Source organism: Alexandromys fortis, unplaced genomic scaffold (genome assembly GCF_014885135.2).
Source record: "Alexandromys fortis isolate MF-2015 unplaced genomic scaffold, M_Fortis_MF-2015_v1.1 scaffold_90, whole genome shotgun sequence".
Classification (NCBI taxonomy): domain Eukaryota; kingdom Metazoa; phylum Chordata; class Mammalia; order Rodentia; family Cricetidae; genus Alexandromys; species Alexandromys fortis.
In genome coordinates this window covers 4,564,206-4,585,194 of record NW_026067985.1, presented here as the reverse complement: position 1 = coordinate 4,585,194, position 20,989 = coordinate 4,564,206, and the positions used below count along the sequence as shown (strand labels likewise).

Sequence of the window (20,989 nt, the reverse complement as noted above, 5' to 3'; positions counted from 1 at the left end):
AAGGTAAGAATAAATGGAAACATTAAAAAAAATTCATCCCCCTAAAGGAATTGTACAACTTTAGAGACAGGGAGGTCACAGGCCCACTAGTTGGGGAAGATGAAGGAACTACTGATCCAGCATTCACTGTGTCTCTTTCATGAAGCTTTTCCAACACAGTGACGGGGGTCCAGGTTATGGTCTGAATTTCCAGTGTCCTCTACAGGGTCAGGCTTTGAACGCTTGTTTCCTGACTGTTGCTCCTGTCTGAGGAGGCTTTGGCAAGCACCCTAAGCCAGTGCTGGTCCACCATGATGTGAAGTTTCTCCTCCTCATGCTCCCACTGTCACGGGTGGGGCTTCTCCACTCTGCCCTCTGCCTTGATTAGAATCCACGCCCCCCAAAGCCACCAGTCCAAGCGAACCCCTCCTCTCAGAAGCCATGTCTGTCAGTGTTCAACTACAGCAACAGAAAGGTAACCAACTAACATGGTGAGTAGCCAAGAGATGGCTGTGGAAAGAGGGTCATCAGCAGCAGAGTCTATTCCAAAAGATCGGCTGGTGGCTACAGCAGACAGGAAGGCAGTGTGTGGTGAGGTCCTTGACTAGAGAATCCCAAAGAACTGGAGAGAGAGACGACAGTGATAGCCTCTTCAAGATAATTGGCATTGGGTGTGGTGGCGCACTCTAATCCCAGGTCTCAGGAGCCAGAGGCAGGTGGATTTATGTGACTTCAAGGCCAGCCTGGTCTACACAGTGAGCTCCAGGACAGTCAGGGCTACATAGTGACTGACATCCTGTCTTGAAAGAGAAAATGAAAGAAAAGAACTTACTGATCTATCTTGTTTCTGGACACAACAAAATAACCCAGAGCTCAGAGCACATAAAAGTACCAATCCTTAGCCCCGACACCCACCCTGAATCCTCAGAAGGACCAGGGTGTCCTGGCTACTCTACCTCAGGTCGGGACTAACTTTAGCTCCATTTTGCAGGTAAGAGACTGAGATTCTGAGAGGTGATTTATTCATTGGAGAGATGGCACAGGCAGGACTCCTGGTGTGCCAAACTTATGCCCTTAATTCCTTCTGTGTTAGGTAGAAAGCGGGCCAAGTGCCCTTTAAGGTTGTTTTATGGCTTTAAGGATGTTCTATGGGTTAGAATCAAAGTGCCCTCATACCATCTCAGCTCCTGTTTTGAATGCTTGACAACAACCGCCCCCAAAGAAGCTGGTAAATCTGCTTTAGGGACTGTAGAACCTTTAGGAAGTAGGGCCTGGCTGGTGGGAGCATTCCATTGGGGGTGGGCACGGGTGGCTATGCAGACCCAGTTCTGAGGGCACCCCTCCGTTGTCTTTCCATCATGCCTTCCCCGCTGTGGTGGGCAAAAATCTCTCTGAAACTGCGAGCCAAAATCTTTCCATCCCCTTACATTGATTCTATGTGGGATTAGGCCAAAACAAAATGCTGAAGTAACTCAATCCCCATTGAAGTGAGACTTGGCAGAACCGGGGAAACCGACCAGTTTAGATTGTTTTCATAACTCATTAACCCATGAAAAAATTCTTTACCTTGGTCTCTTTTGGCTTCTATTCTGTCTCTACCTGAGCCCAGAGCCAGAGTCTGCAAACATCCTGACCCCGAGGAGAAGCACAGAGGCCCCTGGGTGAGCTCCTACCCAGCCCCAAGAGTTTAAGTTTTGCTTTGAACACACTGGGACTGTGGTGCATACGCTCCCACCTGCAAAGTCAGTAATCTGCTTTGCTGGGAGCCAGGCTGTAGAAAATGAAGAAATTACGTGCAGTAACATTGTCTGCGCTCCTTTAATGCCTTGTAACCCCAGTCCTTCCTAGGCAGGTAGTATGGTGGGGAGTCCTGTGCTCCCTGTGGGCTCAGAAGGAATTCTTTCCTTTTGTCCTTTGTAAAAGCAGAAAGGGCAAATCTTCAGCAAAGGGCCACTGATGCGGAGAAACAGGCCAGGCTCTCCCTGAGATCACAGGACTTGTGGTCCTGCCATTCACCACTGAGGCAACCCTCATGGTCTGCTGCATTTGGTTTAAAATATCATCCGGGCCACTGTTATCAATCTTACCTAATGATCTATTTACCTGACGTACATAGTTACAGACAGATGCACACCACAGCCCACCACAACCCTGGGCAGACATTCACGTCTCTGAAAGATGGGGCGGGATTGCTTAGCACTTGGTCTGAAAGCTGTTTCCTTTGTCCAAGCAGCGAGCGTGGCTTTTGTCTTTCCTCTTTTTAAGCATATGAAATTGGTGGAATCATTAATTAAGCTAATTAAGTGAAAAGAAGGAAAGGAATAATCAACGTATTGTTCTTCACTGTTATAGTGACAAAGGAGGAGTAGGGAGGGAGGGAAGGAGAGAGGGAGGGAAGCACGGAGGGAGGGAGGGAGAAAAAGGGAGGAAGGGAAGAAGAGAGGGGGGAAGAGGGAGGGAGAGAGGGAGGGAGGGAGAGAGAGAGAGAGAGAGAGAGAGAGAGAGAGAGAGAGAGAGATTGATTTAAGATTGATTGAAGGCACAGTTCTCACAGTCTAGGGAAATAAACACTGCTTTTTGCCTTCTGAGAAGCAGCTTTTTCCTTTTCCTCTGGCTCGAGGCTGCCTGCTTAGCTGGCACTTGACCTTGGCCCAGCATCCTCACTCTCCCCTCCAGACCCCTACTGTGGATTAAACTCAGGCCCTTTAAGCCCCAGAAGAGGCTGTTATCCTTCACCAGCAGACAAAGGCCAGACGAAGATCCAGAGGGGAGGGAAGGGGTCAATGCCATGAGCAGCCACAACCTGGCCACCTATGGAGTGAGTTCTGTGGACAGGGTGGTTTCTTTCTACACAACCTGCCACTTGTCAGGAGGACGGCACAGGCCGTGTAAGCAAAGTAGGAAACTGAATTTGGAGAAACTTGACAAAATGAAGCCAAGCCTCCACCCCAAAATGGACCAGTGACCATGAACATCACTGGGCGTGGGCATGGTCAGGTGGACCTTTGGGAGCATCTAAGATAGGCCTGGTTTTCAGGGTCATTTCTCCATGAGTGGTAAGTCTTAGTCAGTGTTCTATTGCTGTGAAGAGACTCCATGGTCACAGCAATCCTAATATCTGAAAGCATTTAACTGGGGTTGGCTTACAGTTTCAGAGATTGAGTCCATTGTCATCATGGTGGGGAGCATGATGGCACACAGGCAGACATGGTGCTGGAGAAGCAACTGTGAGTTCATCTGGACCCACAGGCAGCAGGGAGAGAGGCACTGGGCCTGACTTGGGCTTTTGAAACCTCAAAGCCCACCCCCAGAGACACACTTCCTCCACCAAGGCCACACCTCTAATCCTTCTCAAATAGTGCCACTCCCTGGTGACTAAGCCTTCTAATATAGGAGCCTATGGGGTCTTTCTTATTCAAACCACAACTGCTTCCATTCAGGTCCCCTTTTATTCTATCTACAAAATAGAAGTGACACTATCTCCTCTCCCGCCTAGCATTATCCTGCGGCCTGGAGGCAATGTCTGTTAATCTCGTGGTCTGCTGCAATATCGTATGCACAGGAAAATTAAGGATAGGCTCCAGTACACACTACAGTGTCAGGTGCCACAGACACGATGAGCAGACTCGCTTCACAGCAGTCTCCAGCGTTGCTGCAGAAGAACAGGCCCAAGGACCAAAGCCGAGAGGGAGGGAGGGATTTGTGAATTGATTGCCTCCACACCAGCTTCCGTGATGTGGGGCTGTGACCACAAAAGGAAGGAGGCAGGGACTTCATAGGAGGAACATCATAATTGGGGACCAGTGGGGTCTCCCAACACCTCCCTGGAAAGCCTAGGGGACAGAGAGGCTCGAGAGTCTTCTGGGGCAAGGTAGGGAATGAAGAGTGGATGCTGTTGGGCCATGGAGTGGCACTCGTCTTCAGTGGTATATGTCAGTGAGTGTGTACCAATGTTTCCTTACGGCCAAGGGCTTCTCTATAGGGATGTGCACCTTACCAAAGGCACAATACTGGGGAAAATGTCTCTACCACCCACATCAATGATTAACTCTATAAATCCCTCAGGTGAGGGGGTACTTCATCACCGGTTTCCCTTACTAGGGTGTTGATGGGCTCAGGCTTGTGGTAATCATGTATAGTTCCCCGGGACACACACATACACACACACACGCACACGCACACACACGCACACACACACAGACATGCACACGCACACACTACTACATGAAAGTAGAAGTGGTGGAGGGAAGTCTTTAGCGAGAGGAAAGGGACTCAACAAGAGAGAGTAATATGGATGAACAAGGATAAAATACATTACGTATATGTACAAATATGTCATAATGAAGCCCGTTATTATATATACTTAAGGTATGCTAATAAAACATTTAACATAAGGAGGGATCAAGACTTCATGTTTCTGTTCCCACAAGTCCTTCAGACTGCTCCCCAACTCCCACCGTCCTTCCACCTCGCCATGAGGAAGCCAGGCTGGTATCCCCTCAGATTTCATGGCGTCTTTCCAGAGCCTCGACATGTCTCCTTGATAAGGTCTAAAAATAGCAGAGAGAGGCTTGATTAGCAGGCAACAAGATCTGCTAATAAGCAAGGGAACATAGGGGACAATCGTGTGCTAATTGCCTTTTGGGCATTTGCTTCAAGGGCTCTTGGGAAGGAAACATTGCGACTGCATTACCCTTTTGGCGCCTTCCCCTGAATACATATAAAATAATCAGCTGGAGAGCCATCATTTATGGAAATGTCAGCATTTAAATGTTTTAATTCTTGAGATCTGGGGCCACTGGCTTTGATCCCCACACGGAAAAAGAAAGATGATTATCCTCAATGAGTACTTCCTATATATCAGGGACACTTCCAGACATTGTGCCACCAATCCTTCCAACAACCTGATCAAGCAGGAACTGTTACTGTTTACACAGGAGAGAGAAGGAAACTGAGGCACAGAGAGTAGCTCATTCATGGTTACCCGTCTGGTGAGCATAGGGTGGTGATGGTTCACCTTGACTAGAATCACCGGGGAGACACACTTCCGGGTGTTCTATGAGAATGTCTCTGGAGAGGAGCAACAGAGGAAGGAAGGCCTCTCTTCACCGTGAGTGGTACTTTTAGTGGTCTGAGCTACATTAAAGGCCTGGGCAGGGTTACAGAGAGGGTAGTGTTTGCCTCACATCAATAAGGCCCTGGGTTTCATCTCCAGCACCTCTCCCCCCAAAAAAAGAAATCCAAGGAAAAAGCAGTGTCCCTTGCCTGCCTTTGCTTCCTCCTGAGTGAGGGCCTCATCACACTTGGCTACTATCACACTTGTTTCTTCGGCCTTTTAACATGGGAGGAATACCAGTAGCACCACAACCCCCAGGGAGTTTCTGGACCTTCACAGACGGATTGGGGCTGTTGAAGCACCCAGCTGTGTGGTCAGAACGGAACTGAGTGCTTGCTTCTCCAGCAAGCAGATAGTCATCCTGGGTTTGCCGGACCCTGTTTGGTGAAAGCTACTTGAATAAATCCCTTTTTTTATAGTCATTATCCTGGGCCCTGGGAGATGGTTCCGCTGTTAAGAGCACTTACTGCTCTTGTAGAGAACCTGCGCTCAGTTCCTGGTACCCACAGCTGCTTCCAGGGGACTCAAAGCCCTCTTCTGCTCTTGAAGGGCTCCTGCATATACGTGCTACACATAAATACACAGGCACAGAAACACACAAACACAACAGCCAGTCTTAGACTCTACGCCCCTCCTATTGGTTCTGTTTCTCTAGAGAATCCTGCCAGCACACTGGGTACCCACCTCTGTGGAAGACTCAGGTAGGTTGGGGTACAGATGGACGGGACACTGTGAGAAAGACAGCTGCCTGAGGAAGAGTGTGCAGATGCGGAGCTCTCCCTGGTTCCCCCAAACAGGCTCTCGGGGTTCTGCCCCTGTGCACAGACACTTTCAGAACATGCTGATAAGTGCTCAGATATCAGGAAAATGAGAAAATTTACAATGCAGAGTGTATCTTTTTTTTTTTTTTTAAAGAAAACAAACAGAAATCCTACAGGTCAGAGCTTAGATTCAGAGGGAATCCATTTAACGGGATATATCTAAATTATTCAACCCAATTAAGCAGTTTGAATGATCAACATTTCTGCTCTCCCTCCCAACCCGTCTTCATTAACTAGGCCTATTGCCCCCGCCCCTTAGCTACTAGGCCTCGGCTGTGCATTGACCTGGAATCAAACCATGCCTTTCTTAGAAACATGGCGCTAATTAGAAACAGCGTCTATGCCTTGCATGGACCGGGCTCTGTTTGGGAAGCTGTGACTAAGGCATGCTTGTCCCTTCTTTTCTTGCTTCCTCCCCCATCTTTATAGAGCTGCTCTGTGTCAGGAGCCTGACAGCATATTTTAGCGACATCTCAAGAGAATGCAAATGTCCTTCCCTGTGGTCACGGGCACAGTCAGATTCTCACGTGTGTCACCTAAAGCTAAAATTGGCATTCTCCCTTTTTCTGTCACGACTTTCTGAATATCCTCCTTGGAAACTTGCTCCAACAGACACTTCTCTGAGAGAGGTGGTTGCCTCCTGCTTGGCACTACTACAGCCTGTAGGCTCCGCTTAGCAACACAGGCTCTCTGAAGTTAGTTATTTTGGGATTAAAACCTCAACTCCATCAACCGCTTATCCGTGTGATGAATATTGTCAATGTGACAGAATGGAGGATCACCTAGGAGGCAAACCTCTGGGCACGTCTGTGAGGGATTATCTAGAGTGGATTGACAGGGATGGGAAGACACACTATGAATGTGAGTGGACCATTCCCTGGCTGGGGTCCTGGGATGACTAGGAAGGGAAAAGTGGAGTGAGCCCCAGAATGTATCACTCTCTGCTTTCTGATTGCAGATCCAGTGAGCCAATAACTTCTCCACACCCTGCAACTGTGAGTCGAGATAAACTCTTCCTTTCTTGAGCTTTTGTCTGGGTATTTATATCATGGCAACAGGAAAAGTAGCTAGTCCATCTGGTCTACCTGAGCAGGAGCTCTCTAAGGTTCAGGCTTCTGTCTCTGCGCATAGCAGGTTAGGACCTCATCTCCTCCACAGGAGTGAGGCGTTTGTGTCAGTCACACGTGCAGACCATCTGCTGAGTGATGGATAAACAAAAGTGAGTTGTTTCTCTCTCTGTGGTCATGTTACAACAACAGAGGCCAGGAAATTCCAATTAGATTCTTAGGTAATTCCAGGTTAGAAGCTTAATGAAGAAGGAACTGGAGGGCCATATGGTTCCCCCAAAGCCATCCTGATGGGCAGCAAGAGAACTGGGAGCCAGGAGTCCCAACTCCAGGGAAAGGGCTATGGCTCTTCTGCCACCATTTGGATCCCTGGGAACATCCGTGGATATGGATGAACCATGGCGGGTTTGACTGTTTCTGGGGACGGTGTTGAAAGCTGTTCCCTTCCCGTGTTCCACCTGGAACTCTGGCTCCTCTTTCTATCTCAAGCAGAGTTGATTTGCCTTTAAAGCCAATGAGTGGCTGACTGTGAACCAAGCAGGTCCTGGACAGATTGATCTGCTTCACCCAAAGCTTACCTGCGTGTCTAGCATGCGGCAGGTCCTGCTGGATGCTGGAGCTATAGTGGCAGACAAAGCCGATCTTTGCTTTTGAGAATTTGTGAGTTTGCCAAGGGAGAGGGTGTTAAGTCAGAGTGTGACCTGGTTTGGGAAGGGATGCTCAGGGAAGGCTTGTCTAAAAGGTGACCATCAAGCTAATACGGAAACCTATTCTGGAGGGCATAGCATATTACAAAGCCACAGATGAGGTAAACTTGGTGGGCTTGTATAGTACCTTCTAAACCCCATTAAAGATAATACCCTCATCCATCCTGGATTTTGTGTGTGTGTGTGTGTGTGTGTGTGTGTGTGTGTGTGTGTGTGTGAGAAGACAACCGCTCTGGGATTCCCCTCTGTATGCTGTGAATATGTTTTATTACCGTGGTTAATGAAAAAGCTGCTTTGGCCTATGGCAGGGCAGAATGTAGCAAGACAGGAATTCCAAGTAGAGACAGAGGAGGAAAGAAGGCAGAGTCAGAGAGATGCCATGTAGCTGCCAAAGGAGAAAGACACTGGAACCTTACCAGTAGGCCACAGCCTCATGGCGATACACAGATTAATAGAAATTTGTGTGTGCAGGGTCTCTTTGTTTTTTCATCCCAGCTTCCAGGGATCTTTCCTACCTCTGCCTCCCATCTTGCTGCAGATCAGTCAGGGTACAGATGTTTACTACATTCCCAGCTTCATGTGCATCCTGGGGATTCGAACTCTGGTCTTCATGCTTACACAGAAAATGCTTTACCCACTGTGTCCTCTCCTCAGTCCACTCAAACTATTTTCACCAGGGGAAGAACAGTATTGTGTATTCATGGAAAGGAGTGAGCTGGAAGGGGGATGCACGGAGGGTGAAGAGTGAAGGAAAGGCCTGACTTCTGTCAGGCAGGCGATGAGTCTGTAAGGCACCGACTGGATAGGAGGTGGCATCTACAGAACATATCCTCTGGGCCAGTGATTGCCGTATAAAGTGGTGGACAGGGAGAGTTCAGAGACCCAGAGCTGGTACACAATGGTGTCATTCATTCAGATAGGAGAAGATTCTTAAGGCTTTGGGGGCCTTCTTCTAGTGTAGCTCACTACGAGTGGCTCTGCCTCCTGATGACACCAGGCAGCACTTAGACCTTCGTGGTTGCTGTAACTTTGTGCTGCTGTTACTGGCATCTACTGAGTAGGGATGGAGCTGCTGCTCGGCAGCCTACAGCATACAGGTTGGTCCAATTGATCCCAAGAGCCAATGGTGCTTAGTCTGAGAGACAGTCATGCTGAGATGCAGATCAAGTGGAACCTTAGACCACTGTAGCCACCAGAGGCCTTGCTGAGGATTTGTGGAGTGAAACCCCACCTAACTCGACAACCCTTTGGGACAGAACTTGTTGCTAGGGGATTTTGGAGTGTGTGTATAATAACATGTTTTTATATGCACACACATTTATGGAGGAAGGAGGCCATCCTTCTGGAAGACCAGAAAGAAGAGAATCTCTAACTCTTGGGAAGGGGAGGATTGACCCACGACGCAGGGAGCTATGAAGGAATTTGTTCCTTAAAACATTGCAGTAATTGATGTCCCTGCTCGACTCCTGTGTATGTGGAAATCAGTCTTGGCTTCGTCCCAGTGTCTCATGTCACCCAAGTCTGTATCCAGCCAACATTCAAGATTCGGATCACTGAAAGACTCCTTTCTGAGAACTAACTTATGGTACCAGAAGGCATCATGCAAGCTTCCAAAAGAGGGAGGCAACCAATAGTCCTGCCAGAGATGATGCCTCTGAGCCACAGCAATGACCAGCGTGGTGTTATGGCAAGGGCGCAGTGGTGGCACCATACCCTGGTGGTAACAATTAGACTTGAGACCCAGTAAGCAAGAGCAAGGCTGTGACTGGTTCTAGAAACCTCGCTGACTGCCCAGCACTAATGAAGTCACGGTTTGAGGTGGCGAGTCTACAGCCACTAATTCACTAAGCCAGCACAATCCCTAACAACAGCCTGTGAACATCTATCCTTAGACCCACAAAGAAGTGTGGCCTTCAGCCTGCAACAAACATGGAAACCATTACAGAAAACCACAACCCATCAAAATGCAGAGTTGTGGAGGCCAGTCACAGTGGAGACATCTACAAAACACTCCTGCAGAGATGGCTCGAGGAACATTACAGAAGAGGGCAGGAAGATTCTGAGAGGTAGAGGATCAAGGAGTTTGCTGTGAGATCATGTCTCCTAGTAAGATTAGAAGATACACCTGCAAGTCCCATCAACGTGTTCAGCTCAAGTGTGAGCACAACAAGGAGGACAGCAAGGAACAGGCCAAACTGGATGGAGAGAAGCCCACGAGGCCTTAACCGTAACAGAGAAGCACAGGCAACTGAGGGAGGCTGGGGATGGGGAGGACACACCAACTGGTAGTACACTTTCAAATGATCAGACCCGAAGGCAAACACACAGAAAGTGTTACAGTAGCTGAAGAGGTCACAGTTAGGGATATATAAAAATATATATACATCTATGCATGAGCTAACAATTAGTTTAAAAACCAGAGGCCATGCATTTGAAGACGAACATGGAGGGGCTACCATATGGGAGGGTTTAGAGGGAAGAAAGGGAAACCAAGGAAAAACGTTTGAGTAAATTATAATCTCAAAAATTAAAAAAAGGAAAAGAAACTACATGCTTCTCGATTTAGCCAGCCCTCAGTAGCCATGGCTTCCACTTCTGGGCATTCCACCAACCAGGGAGTATCGGAAACATTTCAAACACTTCCACTACTACTGAGCATGCAACTGTCCCCCGAATAACATGGTACGGCGGTGACTCCCACAGAGTTTGCATTGCGTTGGGTGTTCATAAAGGTCCCGTGAAGATGAATTAGGGCACACAGGAGTGTGTATCCAGGTTCTGTGCTGACACAGAACCTGTGTCACTTATGTAAGGGATGTGGGTAGTTAGTTGTGGGTTTGCGTTGTGAAGAAGCTCTGGTAACATCCCTCACGGTTACTGGGGGACAAATTTGTTTTTTGCCTTTTGGGGTATTTGTTATTAGCCCCTTTGATTAACAGTCATTTGTGTTTCTCTCCAACAGAACTGTGGGATCCTTCCGAGAAGACCCTGGGTTTGGCTCATTTTAGTGTCCTTCAAATATCTGTCACAGGGTAAGTAGGTGTCTGGTGTAACCTCAAAAGGTGGTGCTGACAATGCCCCAGACGACAGTGCGGGCAGGCTGCCTGGCCTTCCGGCCTCTGAGCTAAGGCACATAAACCCTTGGTAACCTTGCACTTGTCCAGCGAAGTATCCCAGTTCCGCAGTCTTCAGAGAACTCTCAGGCCATCTCCAGCCTGGCAGTGCGTTCCACCAGGCACAGCTGCCTTGCGAGTTATTATATAAGCCACCGACTGCATACATTTCAGTTTGGGCAGAAACTTTTGAGATCTGAATCAAGCCCCGAAAGATATCCTCAGCGGAGTTTGAAAACAGGAATTTAGAACGGGAAAATGCCACCGTCTCATGATAGACGCTGTCCCATTACCGGCGATTATGGTTTTGAATTTAGCTGTCAGGAAGATCTCTGAGGGGAAAAAATGTTGGTTTGTTCAGCCCGAGAAACATTTAATTGGCTTCTTCTAGATTTTATGTAAGTGCCCCTTACCGCTGAAGCCCATACGCATTAATGCAACATTTGGATTCAGCAGCAATGACTGGGTTTGGAGAATGTGCAGATGTAGGGAGGAGGTCCAGACGGGGTGCCCTACAGCTGTGTGGTGGGCCATTAAGCAGCCCCTGAATTTCCCACAGTTCTGGCTCTCCCCTTAAGCTGTGAGTGCACTCCTCGGCTCCCAGAATGACACCGCCATTGGCACCCAGCATTCACTGCCATTGGAACACACTTGGGGTCCTGTATTAGCTGAGCAGTACCTGCTCCACCAGGGAGACTCTTTTCCTCCCCTTTTCCTCCCCTATGCATTACTTTGCCTTTCTGTCACTGTGCCTGCAGCATCTGATGGAGATGACTTGGGAAGGACGGTTTTACCGGGGCTCACAGGTTCCAAGGGTTTGACTCGGCATGGTGGGGGAATGTCCTCAGATCTCATCATGGTGGCCAGGAAGCCGAGGGAAGCAGAAGTTCAGATTTAGGTGGCTTTCTCCCTTTTCTCTGTGTGTGCTATCTAGGCCCCTGGCCCCTGGGATGGTGCAAACCACACCCAGAGTGGCTCTTCCCGACTCAGTTCATCCCCTGGGAATATGTTCACACTTGCAACAGTGTGCCTCAGTCTCCGCGGTGATCCTAAACCCAGGCAAGTCAACAACAAAGACTGAAGGTCACTGGGGCCTTCTGATGAGTTCCTAAGACACCCATCTGAGTGAGTACAGTTGTTGGATAGGGCTAGGATAGGCCTCAACCTGTGAGTCGCCACCCCTTTGACAAACCTCTATCTCCAAAAATATTTACATTACAATTAATAACAGCAGCAAAATTACAGTTATGAAATAGCAACAAAAAATTTTATATTTGGGGATCACCACAAATTTGAGGAACTATATTAAAGGGTCACAGCGTTAAGAAAGTTGAGAACCATTGGGTTAAGACAAGAATGCCTTTCTTTTTAAGATTCACCTGTCAGTGCGTGCCTCGGGACTCCAGGTGTTGGAAGTGTTATGAGCTGTCAACCCAGCACAATTGCCATCCCCAACACCAACATGGACGCCATCCCCAGCACAATCCTCTGCCCCTTGCCCTGCTTTCTGTGTGAGTGTTAGCGAAGCCTCAGTCGCTCTTACCCTAGCAAAGAGTGGCAGCAACAACACTCCCCGGCAAGGGAGATTCTGGTGGACAGAAGCAGGGGAGGGTCCTTTGGCTTGTTTCATCCAAGGGACACAGAGGGATCTTGGAGACCTGGAGTTGGGGTGGCCGTTTTGTAGCCGTGAGAAGAAGCTGTGGCATTCTAGAATGATCGAATCAATACAGCAACTGCCCACCTCCAGACTTCTTACCACGAGAGAAACAAATTCATGTTTATGTCACTGGATTGTTGGTTTCCTTTGGTGTTTGCAGCCTGCAAGGGTCCTGATCGACACACAGTGTTTCCTTTCTCTTTTTCTCCATAACTTCTGGTCCTCCATGGGATATCGGTGTGAGTGATGGGACCAGACTGAGAATTAACTCCAAGAGACCTGAACTACACTCATGGGCACTCTTTTTTTTTAATTAACTAATTAATTAAAATAATTATTTTGAGACAGAGTCTGGCTATATAGCCCAGGCTGGCCTCAAATTCATGATCTTTGTAGCCACAGCTTCCAAGAAGCTGGAAATACAGGCCTGGGTCACCTGCCATGGCTGCTCCTGCCTCTACAACCTTAGGGCTTCAATAGGTCAGGAGTTTCTGCCACCAGGTGAACTCTTGAAAGGCATTTCCGCTTCCCTGTAAATCTAAAACGGGCCCAGACCTGCTTTCTGTGCCTTTCCCTGAGCTGGGATCTGGCCTTGCTCGTGATGGGGCCCCAGCCCGCCAGGAGCTCTCCTAGACTTTGCACTGATGAGTGTAGCCTCAGATAGCTGGTGACATTCACGGACAGTCAGAGGAGAGTGAGACCCGGAACTGTCTCAGCCCTTCCCAGGCACCACTTTATCTCACCCCTTAAGACATCCACCTCATGGACCTGGGGCCGTTCAGTTCCGTTCACAGATCTGCACCTAGATAGGTCCAAAGGGGGAAGCTGAAGTCGGATTTGCCTGGCTTAAAGACAGGGCTCCTCATGGCGGGGGTGCGGGGGGGGGGCTCTCTATTGCTTATGTCATTGCAGGAAGGTTCTGCTCTGTCTCTCCCATCCTCCCAATGCCCCCTCCTCACAATGCACAGCTGCTTCCTTGCAGAGGGACAAAGAACTGCCTCGTTCTGTTCAGCTCAGAGCATGCCTATCACTCTTCCTGCGCCGGGAGGTAATGGAGCAGCGCCTTCCTGCCTGCTGATTGATCATGGAGCCGAGTAGCTGTCACGGGGTCTGCAATTAGACTCAGTGAAGGTTCACTCTGGCGAGTAGTACTGGCTCAGAGCATGAGGACATGAGGACAAAAAGAGAGGAAGGGAGGGAGGGAGAGAGGGAAGGAGGGAGGGAGGGAGGGAGGGAGGGAGGGAGGAAGGAAGGAAGGAAGGAAGGAAGGAAGGAAGGAAGGAAGGACATTTATAAAGCAAAACCAAGCCCGTAAATTGCAACTGTGCCGTGCAGTCACCACAGGGCCCCTTGGAGCAAGAAATGGCTCCCTGCTATTTTCTGGCCCAAATCATGCCTGGCACACAGGGCTCTGGCCGCCTACATTTCCCCCCAGCATTAAATCACAAGTGGGCATTAGATAATTTACTACTTTTTCAGTGTAATCAGTGATCCAGCGCAGGGGGTGTGGCATCCTTGATTAGAGGTCTGGACAGTGCCTGGCTCCAGGTTTGCTTCCAACCAAACCGCAGTGACTCATCTGGCCTTTTCCTCTCCAGGGGGCAGCTCCTACTCCTGTCTGCCACAGTGAAGCCGGCTGTCCTGCTAGGGGGCTTCCTCTGGCAAAAGAGTATCTTTCTAAGACATCCTGTTAAATTCCAGGCACCTGAATGCAGAGTGAGCCAAGGCTCTGCAGACTCCTGGCCATGAATGCTCAGGCGTGTTCAGTATCAGGCGTCCTACCTGGCTTCCCTTTTCCTTCCCTCATCATCTGCCTGCCCAGTTCTCTGCGGAGAACTGGACCTCGGGGCTCCACGGGCCCCAATGTACCCTCTGCGGAGAACTGGACCTCGGGGCTCCACGGGCCCCAATGTACCCAACGATAAGACCTTAACCCTCTGGTCATTAATGAGATTTAACACCACCGTCATGGTAGCTGATACTCAGTTGGCTTACAGTATGTCAAGCTCAGTTTGAATTTTACCCCCACACACCCATCTGTTTCTAGAAGCCGTATTATCAGGGTGGAGCCGTTCAGTCAAACTTCCTCTGCAGTAAGATGCAGCTGATGGTTCACATTTTAACCCCTTCCCAGCACCCCCTTAACTTGTACAACTTACTGTTACAGTGACGCAAAATAAATAAATAAATAAATAAATAAATAAATAATCAAAAGCCATCATAAAACAGATGCTGCACCATGAAAGAGAAGAGGTCCTGGTTTTCAAAACAAATGGGGATTGCGGAGGTGGCTCAGCAGGTAATGGGGCTTGCTGCAAAAACCTGCTGACCTGAGTCCTGGTCCCAGAACCCATGTTAAAGGTGGAAGGAGAGAATTTCCTCAGACCTCACTGTGGGTACTGAGGGACACGTGCCCTCCGACCTGCCCCCTCCCCATAATAATAATAGATATAAACTTAAAAGTGATGTCCATATTTCACAGAATTGCAAAGCGGGGCAGGGAGAGGAAGTGATCTGCCTAAGGTCACCGGACCTCCCGGGTGGAAACCTACTTGGCCTATTGGAGAATCTGCTCACTATTTGGGCCACTTGTTGAGTTAGAAGAGACTCCTCTAGTCTCTTCTGTCATTCTGAAAGTTTTAGGATCTGGCCAAGTTAAGGCCATTCTTTTCTATCTTGGGGTTTAATGACTGCAAGCAAGGAAGTCCAGGCACCGAGAGCCAACGTCATCACTTTTCTAGATTATGGAGGGGATATTTGTTTGATAAGGCCCCTAGCCTTTTTTGAGTCAGAAACTGTGGGTTCCCTGCAATCCCCCACAGGAACCCTCCCTCTACTGTGATTGCTCTGTTAGGTTCCCTCCAGCTTCCTGTGGGGGACAAAAGGAAACAGAACCACTAAACAGATTAGGGAGCAGGAAGGTTTTGTGGAATATTCCTTTACACTATGTGAATAGATGTTGCTTGATTGGTTTAGTAAAGAAGCTGACTGGTCAATAACTGGACAGGATAAGGTTAGGTGGGCGAGCCAAACTAAGGACACTGGGAAGATGAGGGGCAGAGTGAGAGGGTCATCAGCCAGAGGAAGAGGAGGTGAGCATGCCATGCTAATACCACCACGCGACAGAGGGTAGGTAAGAGGTTAACTTCAAATGTAAGGGCTTGCTAGTAATAAGCCTGAGCTATTGGCCAAATGTTTAGAATTAATAACAAAACTCTGGTTATTTGAGAGTGATCTGGCAGGAAAGGAAAACTCCATCTACAAGGTTGCTTCAACAAAAGATTTCAACCAGGGGATTTACATGCTTATATTCCTTCTGTTGGGAGAAAGAAAACTAAACAAAAAATGCACATGAAACCCAGCAGAACATAGTCGCATGAAGAGGCTGCACACGAAAGCTATCTGTGTAACACTAATTCTGACCTCACAGCCTTTCTCTCTGTGAGAAGGAGAAATGGCAAGCCTCAGAGACTTTGGAGTCATCTGTGGCTGCGCCAGCAGCTAGCAATTATGGCCAGGTGATGGATGCAGGATGGCCCCACCTTCCTCCTGGGGATGCCTAATCACTCATGGGAGCTATCCCTCCTACACTCCTCCTCCAGTACAGCATTTTGAAATTCTCTTTTTATACATCTTTCCCTTCCCTCTCCAAAGCAGGCCTAGAAAACCATCTGACTGGTTTTGTGCCCCTTACATGCTGGGCACCAAGCAGGACAACCTCTGAGTCAGCATAGGGATACAGAGAAGGACTGAACTTTGGAGTGAGTGGGATTCCAGTTCGAATCCCAGCTCTGCCCCTTGCCTGGGTCCTGTCCTCTCTGAGCCTTGGTACTTCTTGCATCTACAGGTCTTGACAGACTGTAGAAGGCTATGGGAATTTCACACCTGCCGACGCTTTGGCTCTGAATGTTACATCCGCCAGACGCTCAGTACTGGCTAGGCATCACCATGGTGGTGGCAACTGACATTATTATTAGTTTTATTGGCCCCAGGATTTGTCTTTGAGCCACATATTTCCCTATAGTTTGTCATAGCCAAGGTAGGGTTAATCAGTGCATTCCAGTGGCTCTAAAATGTTGATGTTCAGAAGGTATAATCTTCTGAATGATGGTCAGCGATACCCTGAGCCCATCATATGGCAGTGAAGAGATGTCTTTAAAAATTACAATAAAAATTACTTATTTATTTTATGTGTGTGCCATGGTGTGTATGAGGAGGTCATACGAGAAATGCAAACAAAATGTATTGTCTTTCCTAGCAAAGTTAAATAAGACAAACTCCATCAAAAAAAAAAAACTGTAAAGCATCCACTTAGTAGAAACTCAAATTCCTCCAGGGCCAGCACTTGTTAGGATCAAAAGTATGTGCACAGCTCTCCTTTCTTCCTAGAAACGGATGCTCTGAGTTAGCCAATGGCATGAGAATTTGACACGGAGCTCACATCACTCAAGAATGAGACACAGGCTCATCAGTTAAGAGCCCTGGCTATTCTTTCAGAGGACCCAGGTTCAGTTCCCAACACCCACATAGCAGCTCACAATTGTCTGTAACTCCAGTTCCAGGGGATCTGGCACACCAATGCACATATAATACAATTTAATAATAATAATAAAAGGAGTGAGACACAGGACCCCTTTGCATTAGGAAAAAAAACTCAAATGGACCCCCACTGGGTATGTTTGCTCTGCTTGCTTGCTAGGCATCCTCTGGGAAAAGTGAGGCTGTTTATCTTTCCAAAATTCTTCGGACTATGTGATCATCTTCTTGAGACCCACTTCCTATAGTCAGAGAACATCTTATGGGAGTCGGGCAGCCATGTGGGCGGTCCCTTGAACCCGCTCCTGTGACAAGCATCTCACACATGGTCGGTCCCCCTTCCTTCCCTTCCTGCTCTACCTTGAAGTTTGATTCCAGGGAGGAAGCTCTGGGTCAAACGTCCTCAGTGAAGCCGTTAGAGATGACAGGAGAAACACACACACGGCTGGGCCTCATCCCCAGTGGGCAGAGCAAGGCGGGGTGAGTAGAGATGCTTCACCGTTTCAAGAGTAGCAGCCTTGGGGCTGGAGAGATGGCTCAGAGGTTAAGAGCACTCGCTATTCTTGCAGGGGACCAGAGTTTGAGTCCTTGCACATACACAGCAACTCGGTCATCTTTAACTCTAGTTCTGGGGTATCAGGTACACAGTAGCAAAACACTCATAAGCATAATACAAAAATAATAAAATCTTGAAAAACCAGAAGAAGCTGCCTTGGAACTTGGAACTTTCTGGACCATGTGTAAAGTCCTAGAGAGTTTAAAGATTCCTTTACCACAGGTCATCCTTCCTGGGACATGACTCTGAGCCCTCCTGAATCCCTGTGGGTGGACTAGAGTGGGCTGGCAACCACCCTTCCTACCACCCTCCATTAGCTAACCGTGGGGGACTGAGATGTTCAAGACATCAAAGTTAAACTGCTTAAAACATCATCTACCCAGCTCTGACCTTTGCATCTAAGAGCCCTGGACGCAGCACCAAAGACAGGATAGCCTGTCCCAGATCCACCTCACACACACATGGAGATAGACCAGCTACCATCTTGAGCCTGATTTAGGCCTAGTTGACATGCCCACCTCAGCAGGCAGGAGGAGAGGAAGGCTCAGAGATGCCGAGAAACTCACCTGATGATCACAGCAGGCGCTGCAACCAGCCCAGCCTTCGACCCCAAGAGTGATACCCCACACAAAGTAAGAGGGAGGGCCTGTCTCTTGCCTGGCAGATCTCTGGAGCTAAGTTCTGCGATCCCAGCCTACAATTCATCTTCATTTCCCCCTGATGCTCTATAGTCTCTGTCGATTTAGCCCATCGTTTTGGAATTACTGGCTAATGGGATGGGCCCAGCTCACAGTTCTGATCTGTGTTTTCATTCTCTGTGAGAAACCAACCGTCCAGAACGACAGGGATGTCTGGACAATTTAATTATACCTAGGTCCTCATCCCTTCCCCCCTCCCAGGCAGGCGAACCTGATCCATTTCTCTGGTTCAGCAGAGAGGCGACTCACCTGGGTCTGTTGATCTGAGGCATAAGAAGGCCAAAGGGCTTTCTTGTTGGGGACACTCTGTAACTTTTTGGTGGCTGGCACTTTGGTCATTTTTAAAATACTTCGGGCTTAACCCGTGCCTCCAAGAGAACGGTTCGGTTGCCCTTTCCAGAATCTTTGACTTCAGCATTCACTGGTGTGAAAATATTCAGAAGAGTCTCCCAGCCCTTCAAGTCCAAGTCCGGGGACAGTAAGGAGGTTTCTCCAGGGACTAGTTAGAAAGCTGACCATCCGGCGGTGTCTCGGGCAGGGGGAGTCTGGTAAGGTCCACCAGGCAAGCCGGGACGGTTCATATGCACAAACTCACTTTGTAAGTCTCCTCTGTTTCTAAGGCGTGAATAACTTTCTTTATAAGCAAAATAAAACGTGAGCTGAAATATATAAAACTCTACAGACAAAAGTCCCACCCTCGCTGCCCCGCCAGTGAGCCAAGGGAGCAAGGCAGCCCCACCTCCGAGCTCAGCCTTGAGGCCTAACTGCCAGGTAGGGCTAGCTTGGTTACCTGGCAACGGGACGCCCCGAGAGCTTCCTCCTTGGCTGGGATTGGTGGGGGTGAGGACAGAACCGCTTCCTGGTTGCTGGAAGTGGGCTGTGGAGCAGGTGGCTGGCCAGGAGCCACGAAGTCCAAAACTCATTTTGGGGGGTAGGGATGGAGGAGGTGTTCTTTGTTTGTTTGTTTGTTTCTGGTCAGGCCCGAGGATTCCAGCCTTCTCTCTACTCACCTATGAGATTTCTTCCTTTCAAAGTCACTTTCCTCCTGTTTTTCATCTAAGAGTATTTTCTCAGGGTTTGTATTGAATGCTCAAATGTGTGTCTCCGCAATTATCACCTACAGGTGCCCATTGCCCTTCGCACACGAAAACCCCTGCATGTCCTTTAAAGCGCATGCACAGATATAGATGTATACGTGTGTGTGTGTGTGTGTGTGTGTGTGTGTACACGTGTGCGGGTATGCCATTTACTGGGAGCCTACAATATACAATGCGCTGTTTGTATGAACTGGCTAACATTTCAGCCCAAAACTGTTTGGTTCTAAACCCCAAGGTTTTACTTACTGAGGTAAGAAACACAACTTTGTGAGTTTTGGATTTCTGGGTCTTTAAATTGGGGACTGCAGGATTACTACCAGCCCCTAAGGATTAAAGAAACAACACACGTGGCTAGCCCAGGTAGAGAGGTGCTGCTAGGGACGCTGGGAAGCATCAACGGCCGAGCTGATGTTAATGCCGGCCGATATTTATTGATCCCCTGCTCCGTGCCTGCCCGCAGCAATTTAACCCGTATATTTTGATTCGCACGCACGCCTTCTCCTTGGCTGTATTTTATTCCGCGTCCGCTGTGAGGGTTCTGATCTCACCATGGCTCCATCTTTCTTCGGCCCCCTCCCACGGCAGGACGACTCTCTACGGAATGCAAACTGCCTCCACGCAACAGCGCTATTTTCTCTCCGTTGTCTGAAGACCGAATCTGACCTTCCTCTCCACAGGAAGTCTGGGTCTGCCTACTTCCTCTGCAGTCAGCAACCACGGAGTTTTCTGAAGGTTGAAGATAAACAAAGCCATGTTTAGAGGACCGGGCTGGGCATGAGAAAGCAGAGTAGGCTAGGAACTGTTCAGCCCGGAGGAGCAGAGGCGGGGCGGCTTACAAGGCATTGTGGGTCAGGGTGGTGAGGTGGACACGACTGCAGGTGTCCTGGAGGGGGAAAGGGGTTTGAGCTCAGCTGGAGGAAATCCACACACCAGCGCAGCATCCCTGTTTGCTAGCGTTAATGGTGCCTTGTACTGGGTTCCATTAGAGTATGTCTACGTGTGTGTAGAATGGAGTTCAGTCAGTTCACTTCTTGTGCCTCCCTCCCCTCCCCCTTCTCCGCTTCCACAACTTCTAATATTTTCTTCCCCTTGATTCCAACATAGAAGAGAAAACTAGTCTGCCTTATTTCACCTAGCACGACCGTTTCCATTTCTAACCAATCCCTTGAAACTGAGTGATTTCATTCTTCACGGTGGAGTAAACCTCTATTGTGAATGCAGACAGTGCTTCCTTTTAAGATTACGCGTGTGTGTTTGTGCATGTGTGTTTATTTGTGCATGCCTCTCTCTCTCTCTCTCTCTCTCTCTCTCTCTCTCTCTCTCTCTCTCTCTCTTTTTGTGTGTGTGTGTGTGTGTGTGTGCAGTATTCATGGAAGCCAGAAAAGGGTGTCGGATTCCCCTGGAGCTGGAGTCACATACATTGTGAGCTGCCCTGTGTGGGTCCTGAGAACCAAATTAGCAGGCAGTCTTAAGCATGGAGCCATCTCTCCAGCCTTGAGGTCATGTTTTCTTTCTCCGTTCATTTGCTGAGGGCCCTTTAGGAGATTCTGTGACCGGGTGCTGTGGACAGTGATAGGAAATGACCCAGGCTCTGTCCTCAGCTAGGTCACTGAACAGCCTCAGTTGTGACAATCTGGTTGGC

At 48.7% G+C, this 20,989-nt stretch overlaps 1 protein-coding gene across 2 annotated transcripts in view; it reads right to left on the bottom strand.

Moving 5' to 3' along the window:
• Ccdc60 (coiled-coil domain containing 60) overlaps positions 1-20,112 on the bottom strand; it is a 160,321-nt gene extending 140,209 nt beyond the window's left edge. Inside the window, exon 1 of one of the 2 annotated variants that reach the window (XM_050159029.1) lies at positions 18,496-20,112. In XM_050159029.1, the coding sequence (XP_050014986.1) occupies positions 18,496-18,589 (94 nt within the window). In that variant the 5' untranslated portion in view covers positions 18,590-20,112. The remainder of the gene's footprint in view (positions 1-18,495) is intronic. The other variant, XM_050159028.1, reaches the window with a different exon arrangement.
• Between the last annotated feature and the right edge of the window lie 877 nt (positions 20,113-20,989).